At 38.9% G+C, this 10,649-nt stretch overlaps 1 protein-coding gene across 1 annotated transcript; it reads left to right on the plus strand.

The window, feature by feature from the left end:
• Positions 1-5,338: 5,338 nt before the first annotated feature.
• On the plus strand, positions 5,339-6,655 carry LOC139883899 (uncharacterized mitochondrial protein AtMg00810-like). The gene is made up of 2 exons (XM_071868003.1): positions 5,339-5,404; positions 6,176-6,655. Exons 1-2 carry the CDS (start codon positions 5,339-5,341, stop codon positions 6,653-6,655), a joined length of 546 nt encoding a protein of 181 aa, XP_071724104.1.
• The last annotated feature ends 3,994 nt before the right edge of the window (positions 6,656-10,649 follow it).

Raw genomic sequence — 10,649 nt, forward strand, 5'->3', positions numbered from 1 at the left:
CGCTATCACCCAAGCACTAACGGAGTTGAAACAAGGGAACCTCTCGGTTACCACTTGCTTCAACAGCCTCTCTACCCTATGGAATGAACTCGAGGCCGTTGAAGAATGCCTGCAAGGACTTGAGAGTAAGTTAATGCAATATAAAGAAATCAAAGAATGAGAGAAGGCTACGAGATTATTAGTCATCTTAAATGAGTCCTATTTGACGTTTCGATCTCAAATTCTTGCCATGGATCCTCCACCACCCCTCGACAGCATATATCAGCTAGCGGTCTAGGAGGAGAATCACTGTCTTGCTGTGACGGAACACACCCGAGGAGGAGAAGGGATGAGTCTCGTGGCTCTTTCCTTTGGAGTCGGCTTCGGCAAGATGGCCGGAGGTCTTGTAGGCAGAGATCTCACGAAGTTACTGTATACCTAAAAATGGGTTATGTGGCTGCGGGAAGGAGAAGAAGTGACGAGAACCCTAGGTTTCCTTGCACGGATAGCCTGGATCATCACTCGCAATGGACGGTCTAGATTAGAAGATGGGAATGAGTAGCTGGGATCAACGCTCGCTGATGGACAGTCCAAGATTGCGTGCTAGAATGGACGGCTCAGGATCACACGCGTTGATGGACGGCCCAGGATCGTTGCTCAATCTGATCGGATCAGAGGGCCCTTGTTAGGCCACGTCTACCTCTTACAAGGGATCCTACGGTCCACGTCAGGCCATGTCATCAGGAAAAATTAGTGGGCAAAATGGTAAATTTAGAAATAAGAATATTGCAAATGGCCCCATCATACTATTGAGACATGTTGGAAACTCCATGGAAAGCCTACTGACAAAAACAAAAAAGAATCACTCAGTGTATCAAGTTTCTACAAAAGGGATTGATGCGGAACAATAGACAATTATTGAGGATCAATACCAACATATTGTTGAAATCTTGAATCAACTGAAAACCAATGACAAAGGCGCAAGGTTCTCAGGTACTTTTCTTCAAAAGAAGAATTCCTTTTTTCTATTAATGCATGGATAATCGATACAGGAGCTAGTGACCACATAGTATGCAATGAACATTTATTTTCCCATGTGGATAGAAAATCACAATCTCCCATATCAGTACGTCTTCCAAATGGAAACATCATTTATGTTACCAAGATTGGAACTGTTCATCTTGGTCCAAACTTTGTTCTCAAGAATGTGCTATACATTCCTAATTTTGAATTCAACCTGCTCTCTATCTCAAAAGTCTGCATAGATAATTCATATTGTGCAATATTCAATTCCGATAATTGTTTCTTTCAAGACCATTCGACTAGGAGACTAATGAGCTTGGGTAGTGTTGCCTAAGGACTGTATTTCTTGATTGATTCCTCAGGAGATTTAGAATTATTGAATAACATCATCTCTTGTAATGCTATTAGTAGAAATAAAAATATATTTTTCATCAAAGATTGGGTCATAGTGCTTGTTTTCCGCATCCTGAATGTCCAGTATGTCCTTTGACTAAACAATCTAGAAAATCATTTCCTATAAGTACTTCCTGAGCCAATAAACCCTTCTCATTACTTCATATGGATATTTGGTGCCCTTATCATACCCCTCATCATGATGGCTCCCGTTTCTTCCTTACTATTGTTGAGGATTATACACGGGGCACTTGGGTCTATCTTATGCAATCAAAAAGTCTGACTTTTGCTCATCTATTGAATTTCGTTTCTTTAGTCAAAAACCAATTTGATATATTTGTGCAATGAATTCGTACAGATAATGGACATGAATTCTTTACTTCTAATTGCATCAAATTTCTATCTTCACATGGAATACTTCATGAAAACTCATGTACTTACACTTCACAACAAAATGGAATTGTTGAACGTAAACATAGACATCTCTTGGAAGTAGCCCGTGCTTTAAAATACCAAGCTTCTATTCTAGAAGATTTTTGGGGATATTGTGTGGTCACAACTGCTTATTTGATTAATTGTATGCCGACTAGAATCCTTAATGGTAAAACTCCTTTTGAGATGCTATACAAGAAACAACCAATAAATGATCATTTTCGAGTATTTGGTCGTTTATGCTATGCGACAAATGTTGGCTTTTTGGATAAAATGGGTCCCCATGCTACCTAATGTGTTTTCATGGGATACCCTCCACTTCAAAAAGGATATAGAGTTATGGATATCTCTACTAGGTGATTCTTTATAAGAAGAGATGTCACATTTCACGAGGATATATTCCCTTTCAAAGATATGATATCTTCTACTCCATCATCAAAAGGCAAGCGTCTTTTTCTATCTGAGGCAGACTTGTCCATGGCATCGCAATACCTATTGGCCATCCCAGAACAATCAATGCTAGTTATATAGGAGTCATCTGTTTCTCTAGCCTCATCTGAAATTGGGTCACCAGTCGTATCTCAAGCATTATTTGAGGAAGTTCCTGCAACTACGACTTCACCTGACTATATAAAGACTTCTCCAGCGTCGCAACATCTAATAGCTGATCAACCTCGACGTTCTAGTCGACAAACTTGCCCACCTACTTGGACAAAGGACTATATCTGCTTAGTGTTAGGTTCTTTAGGTACAAAATATCCAGTCTCCTCGTACGTCTCATTTAATTGGTTATCACCAGAATACATGTGTTGCATTAGTTGTCTCTCAGAAGAACATGAACCATCTTCCTTTTATGAAGCGTCATGTGATCCTCGATGGTAAAGTGCCATGGAATTAGAACTTAACGCACTAATGGAGAATTATACTTAGGATATTGTTCCACTTCCTCCACACTGGAAACCAATCGAATGTAAATGGGTCTATAAAATCAAGTTTAAAGCTAATGGTTCCGTTGAACGTTACAAAGCTCGCTTGGTGGTCAAGGGTTTTACATAGAGAGAAGGTTTTGTATCATGAGACTTTCTCTCTGGTTGCAAAAGAAGTCACTGTCCGATCCTTCTTATCTGTTGCTGCCATTCGTAATTGGTAGTTGCATCAAATGGGTGTCCACAATGCCTTCCTCCATGGTGATCTTGATGAAGAAATATATATGGACCATGGATAGGTGATGGAAGCACCATCAAATTATATTGTAGCCATTTGATCCATGATTTGCAATAAGATTAAGGCCAAGCTTTTCAATGGAATTATTTGATAGGAAAGAAAATTCTATTCTTGGCCATGTGTTTTATAGGTTGGATTTTCATTGATGTTACAAAGTTTTATGGTCAAGTGAATAAGTGTAATTAAGTATTTATATAAGTAGGGATTTAGAGTAGAGTATTAAAGGAAGGAGTGGGCCGAAATTTTTAGGCCAAAACCAGCCCATAGCCCCACCGAATCCCCCACCGTTTCTCCCCATTTGGTTGGCCAAAAAAGCTGGCCCAAATCTGGCCCAAAGAAAGCCCATCAGCTTGCATGGAGAACGACAAGTGGTGGGAGGGACTCTACAAGTGTCCTTCCCATGAAGCCAAGTGTCCTTCTTATAAAGACAAGTGTCATTCCATGCAAAATTAACCAAAGGCAAGTAATTAAACAACCAAAAAGGAAAAGGGGAGGGGGTGGATTTAGCAAGGTACCGAGAGAGAGAGAGAGAGAGAGAGAGAGAGAGAGAGAGAGAGAGAGAGAGAGAGTTGTCGTACAAGAGGAGAGGAAGAGAGAAAGAGAGAAAGAGGGCGTGTGAGGGAGAAAAAGGAGAAGAAGACCGCCTGTCATACGTGCACTTAGTCCCGCCATCGAGCCGCCTTGCCCTGCTGTGTGCTTGCTGTGATTCTCTTTGGATTAAAGGCAAGTAGAGTCCATTGATCTACCCTTTGCTTGCTGTGTTTGTGTGTAATGAATGGTGAAATTTCGGATGTGGTAGAGGTGAGAAATTTTGGAGTTATAGAAGTTGTGTTCTAGCCTAGTATTCTGTTTTCTGGAAAAACAGTCCGACCTTTGGTGATTTCGTGAGTTGCATGCAATGTTCTAGTTGGAATATCAATTTTACTTCTAGATGAAAGTTGTAGAGGACTTCTTGGAGAGTAACATATCAAAATTTGAGAGGAAATTAACAAGTATAGGTTGGTGAAACCATTTTTCTTTGAAAAAGCTAGATCTGGAAACTGTTATGTTGGTCTATTGTGATTCTGTGAATTTTGTGAAATTATCCAGTCCTAATTTGATCTCATGTTCTTAATAAGAGTTGTATAAGACATCTTGAGGAGAAACATACTAAAATTTTATAATAAACGGACAAGTAATGATTGGGGAAAATGATTTTCTTTGAAGAGGATGAATCTGAACAGTGAACTGAGAGTCAGGGAGAGTTATAAAAATTATATCTTTTAATAAAGAAAGAATTAGACTTCAATTTATTCATGGGACTTTTACCTCTTGATCTCATATAAAACATATTAAAATATTAGAATTTTTGGAGTTCATTTAAGGGCTTAATTGAAATTATTTCTGAAACTGTGCAAAAAGTGGTGCTGGGATTTCTTTTGCTGTGATGTATGAGCTTATGTGATTGATGTGAAACTTTTTTGACATGGTGTTCTTCGTGAAATATCTTCCTCTGGATCTTTTTTGCATTATGTGAAATTTTCAGAAGTTATGAAGATTTGTTACTAATTTTCCAAGAATTTTTACTAAAGAGGTGCATTCTGTTTTACCCGAAAATTGGTTCTATTTTCAAAAACCAATGAATTTCTCTATGAAATGTGATATCGTGGGTGTTATGTGTGCTACATATATGGTGAAATTTGGCATATTATATGATATCAAAAAGCTGGTTTAGATCTTTGACATTGTTGCATCAAAAGCCATGTTAAAAATGAGACATATATGTGAATATATTGTGATAATAATGATATCGTTGGAGGTGTGAGCCGATAATGCTCCGGGAGTGTTGGGATGCCTGGAGTGTGTGCGCCGGATGCCCGGAGGTTTGTGCCGGAGGGTCCTCGAGAGTTTCGAGATGTCCGGTGGTATACGGTACGTAATTCCTGTCAGTACGTAATCCCGGAAGCCCTGGAGGTTTGTGCAGGGGGATTTCTTGTGATGTTAGTTGGGATGCGAGATGCCCAGAGGTTTGTGCCGGAGGTTCCTTACGACGCCAGGTTGGGTGCGAGCGATAAATTGAGGGATGCAAACATTGGTCCCTGGAAGAAAAATGATGAGATCCTATTGAAAGATAAAATCTGAAATTGAATCATACGCATGGGTGTGTGCATGTGGCATGATGTATGATCTGCTTATGAAAGTAAATTGATGCTATTTGACATTGAAAATACGATCATGAATGCTTGAATGAATCTCATGGAGATGTATACATAATTGGATAATATGAATCATGCGTATGTATGTGCATATGGCATGGAATGAACCTCATGGAAATACAAGCATGATTGCATGGTGGTATATGCATGATGGCATGGTGAGATATACACGACTGCATGACGATATATGCACGACTGTATGGTGATGTATGCTTGATAGCATGGATGATATGTGCTTTACTCGTGATATCTTGATTGTCTTGCTTGTTGCATCATGTAGTTTGATGGATTTTTACAGCTGAGTGGTTATACTCACTCCTTTTGGGGACTAACATTTCTGACTAGATAAGATACCTCTGCTACCACTGCTATCGGTAGATGGATCGAGGGGTTGGATGTGATCGCGAGAAGGAGGATATCAAATGAACGAACTTTTGGACGCCGACACTGACCGATGGACTTTAAGTATATGACTGTTGGAGGAGATGTCGGTCATCTTTTGAAGTATAGCCGAGTATAGAAGACTATGGTATTTTGATGTACTGATGAATGATGTCTATCTGGTTTAAGTAAATAAAAGTGTCCGGCTTTTACCTATAAATGTTTAGTAGGTGTGCATCGTTTTCTGAATATAGGGAATGGAGTTGATAGATGTGCTTTTGCCATATAAATTGCGTAGGAACCGATCTAAAAGATGTAAAACCTCCAGGATTTATGAATTATAATGAAATTCCTTGGTATCGGAGTATTATATTATCAGGTCAAGTGAAAGGTAAGCGGACTATGGCGACCCTAGTGGTTCAGGGGCCGTCGAGGGGTGTCACAGCTTGTTGCAAAATTCAAAGAATATTTGCATTCTACTTTTCACATCGAGGATTTGGGACCTCCTATATATTTTCTTGGTATTGAGATTGCTCGTTCTGAAAAAGGGTATCGGTCTTAGCCAGAGGAAATTCATCCTAGAAATCATTTTAGAAGCGGGATTGTCAGGGTGTAAGCCAGCTATCATACTAGTTGAACATAATAGAAAGCTGACTACTCATGAGTATGACATGATTTCCTCTTTATCTATTGATGACCCTTTGCTCAAGGATTCATCGGCATATCAGAGGCTTGTTGGGAAGTTGATATATCTTACAATGACAAGACCCAACATTTGCTATGTGGTGCAAATTCTAAGTCAATTCATGCATAGTCTGAAGCAGTTTCATATGAATGTAACTCTGAAAGTTGTAAAATATCTTAAGGGATGTCTTGGACTTGGAATATTCTTATCTTGGGAGTGCAAGAAGAAAATGACATCTTTTTGTGATACATATTATGCTACTTGCCAAATGACCAGAAGATCCATCATTGGTTTTTGCATTAAATTGGGAGATTTGTTGATTTCATGGAAAATGAAGAAATAGTCAACTGTATCATTATCATTAGCTGAATTAGAGTATCGGGCCATGGTGAAAACTACTTACAAAGTAGTTTGGATTCGAGGATTGCTCTCAGACCTCGGATTACAAGTCAATGTACCAACTGAATTGTTTTTTGACAATAATGTTGCACTCAAATTAGTGGCAAATCCTGTATTTCATGAAAGAACAAAGCATATATAAGTTGATTGTCATTTCACTCGAGACAAGATCATAGAGGGAGTACTAGTAGCAAAGGGAATTGGAACTGTGGATCAACCATTAGATATTTTTACTAAGCCATTAAACAACATGCATATTTACTGAGTAAGCTTGGTGTCCTTGACATATACAGGCCACCGGCTTGAGAGAGAGTGTTGAAGATATAACTGAAGATTTTGACTTTGGTGCTGATTGTGATTGATTCAGTAGATTTGTAATTGCCTTAGTTAATGGAGATTATGATTCTTTGTATATTATTTCCTAAATTCCTTGTATTCTTACACTATAAGTGAATCATTGTAATTATACACGATATATGAATATACAGAAAATTCTCCTAGTTCATTTATCTTTATTTTCTATCACTCTCAACCGAAGAAAAGAACCAGCCCCCCTTTCGCTCGGACTCTCACCTAAGACCCCCTTTCTCATTCTTTCCTCTCTTGTTTTAAGCATCGATGTGGATGGCCTCCTACCACATCAGCTGTTGCCATCGGTTTGCCTCTGACCACTAACTCCAGTGTGACGATCGCGCTTGTCTCCTCTGCTTGTCTCCTATGCCTCCCTCTTTGGTCCTCTCTCTCTTTTTTTAGTAGAACGCATGAGAGCTTGAGGGAGGGGGGAAGGAGAGGTCGGCTTGGGCTGAAAAGAAAGAAAGAAAGAAAAAGAATGGGGTGGGCCAAGCCCAAGCAGGAGAGAAGAAGGAAAAGAAAAGAAAGAGGCCAGGCCGCCCCTGGCCCGATCTCGCTTTTCCCTCTTTTTCCTTTTTTATTTAATTGTTATTATAATAATAACATTTAAAAAAATTTCAATTTTTGATTTTAATTTTAATACTAGTAATGCAAATGTTCCTAATGCCTATATGATTTAATGAGAACCTGATGCATTTTAGTGAAAATTATTTACTTTACTTTTTACTCTCTTTTTTTAGAGATCAATATCTAATTTTCTATGTAATTAAGTCCTTAAAAATGACAAAATTTAGGTGTCAACAATGTCAAATATTGAGATAAAGTCTATGGATAATATTGAACAAATTAAAGATTTAGAAACGATATCATATATTAGCTCAAATTCAGGGACCCTCATTAAATAGATTAAAAATTCATGAATAACATTGTGCATTTGATCAAACTTCAACGACCATTTGTGTCATTTTCACCTCGATTAAAGATAGTTGTTGATGCTTGGGCGAGCACTTCGCCTCTCCTTGAAAGCAGAGTGAGTGGCCGTACAACTAAAAAAATGGGTGTGGGGGGATTGAGCTTGACATAGCAGGGCATTCAACTAGCCACCTCATTTGAGCTCTCAATCCACATAGGTGGTGAGCGGCGAGAGACACCAAGACCTTTCTTCGGTCTCTTTCTATCACGATCATGATAACATTCACACATCCAAAATTTGATAGATAGATGACGATGAAGAAGATGAGAATGACGATGATGGCAAACCCAAAGGTCATTGAAACTTCCATCTGGTGTGCTCTACACCCTTATCTCATGATATTTATTACAACCGTCCCTCCCCTCCATTGCCCATTTATGGTTTTTCCTACTTCCTATTATTCATCAAAGGTGACCCCATGCTCCACACCCTTATCCCGTGAAATTAATTACCACCAGTCCCCTTTTATCGCCCATTTATGGTTTTTCCCACTTTCTATTATTCATCAAAGGTGACTTCGTGTTCTACACCATTATCATGTGAAATTAATTACCACCATCCCCTCTTCATCCCCCATTTATGATTTTCCCACTCCTATTATACGTCAAAGGTGACCCAATTTATTGAAAACATCCATGATTGGGGCATAGAGTTGTTGTGAGTTGGATGGACTAGAGCATTTCGATCCACATGAATTCGATGGGTGAACCTCGTGTTCAGGGTTCACCCCTTGTATGTACGCAAGCTGTAGGTGGGGCAAGCCCGACTAGGCTCAATTGGCTCAAAGGGAAGAACAAATGAACCTAAGGAAGTGATTTCTTTTCTGGACCCAAATCGCTAATTTTGCCATACCCGACCCAATTCATACCGATCCCATGTTATGTAGAAAAGTTTTTGATTTCAGGTAGATTATGAATAAGGACTTGTGGTCCCGTACTAAGGGCTCGTTTGGTTCAGCTATGGGGAAATGACTTTGAGAAAATGCAAATATCTTTGACGTAAAGGGGTTTTCCGAAATGCTACACCGTTTGGTAAATTGTAATGTCAAATAGCATTGAAAAGTAATTTAGCATAAACACCATTTGGCAAAACTCACATTTGTAATTGGCTTTTTTTTTTTTTTTAAAGTCTGAAAATCAAATCTGGCGGCCGGCTAATCGCCGGTCAATTGTTGGATGGCTTGATTTGGCCGTCAGATCGCCAAATCTGGTGGCCTAAGGTCGCAGCTAGATCTAGCCTCTAGATAGCCAGATTTGGCGCCCTAAGGTCACAACCTTAGGCGGCGTCCCCTAGCTTGCACGAGCTAGGCGAGGCCACCTGGGTCACGGGTTGCGCCACTCTAAGCGGTGGTCACTGGGCACGCGTAACCCTTAGGTGATGGTGGCGGTTGCCGGAGAAACCTGTCTCTCAGGCGGGGGAATGACAAAGATGAATGAGGAAGAAGATGAATAGTGATAAAACTTGCATTTCCAAATTGCCCAATGCTTAAAGCAGGTCGTGACCTGCATTGGGCTTTCAACATTAGGAATGATGATATTTGGCCAATGCGCTTTCAAAATTGTTTGCCAAACATAATATATTTTCCCTAAGGGGCTTTGGGGGCTCAAAGTCCCTTGGGAAAGCTAAACCAAATGGGGCCTAAGTACCTCCCACTTAATCAATTGACTTTAGTTGGAGCATGCTACTTGAAAGGTTCCTTTGAGCACACGGGCGAGGGGTCAGGGTGACGAATCTCGCGTTAGAATCACATCATGTTTTTCTTGAGTGGAGTAATTCAAATTAAGATTTTCTCTTCAATAGCAATTGTTAGGCAACCAATTTAGGAAATCATACAATTTTAAAAATAGGGTAAAAGCCACTAAGAACCCCAAACTTGTACCCATGTGATACATTTACCTCAAATTTATACAGTGTGACACATTTACTCTAAACTTTTATTTTGTTACATAAAAACCTCAAACTTTATTTAGTGACATCAAAAAAACCTAAACTTGTATCCGTGCGACAGATTTATCTTAAAAATTTAGTGTCACAGAAATTTTTTTCGGTAAATGTATCATACAAATAAAAATTTGAGATTTTTGAGGTCATAGAAAGAAGTTTTTGATAAATGTGTCATAGTAGGCAAAGTTTGCGACTTTTTATGTCATAAAAAATAGTTTAAGGTAAATTTATCACTCTAGGCAAAGTTTAGGATTTTTTGTGACTTTTTCCCCTCAAAATATTGATCATTCTTGTGTTAAGCACAATTTAGTGCCTTGAAAATTTAATTGTCTCAAACGAAAAATTTGCTTATTAAATGCGTCCAAGCAATCATTGATAGCACTCTTTAACATATGACAATTTATATACCTAACCGTCACTATAAATGTATGTGTGTATGTATATATGTGTGTAGCACTCTTTTAACATATGGCAAATCATATACCTAACTGTCATTATAAACATGTGTGTATATGTGTGTGTCTCGGTAGCACTCTTTTTAACAGATGGCAAGTCATATACCTAACTTTTATTATAAACACGTGTGTATATGTGTGTGTCGGTAGCACTCTTTTTAACATATGGTAAATCATATACCTAACTGTCATTATAAACATGTGTGTCTCGGTAG

This window comes from Rutidosis leptorrhynchoides, unplaced genomic scaffold, assembly GCF_046630445.1.
Source record: "Rutidosis leptorrhynchoides isolate AG116_Rl617_1_P2 unplaced genomic scaffold, CSIRO_AGI_Rlap_v1 contig47, whole genome shotgun sequence".
Classification (NCBI taxonomy): Eukaryota; Viridiplantae; Streptophyta; class Magnoliopsida; order Asterales; family Asteraceae; genus Rutidosis; species Rutidosis leptorrhynchoides.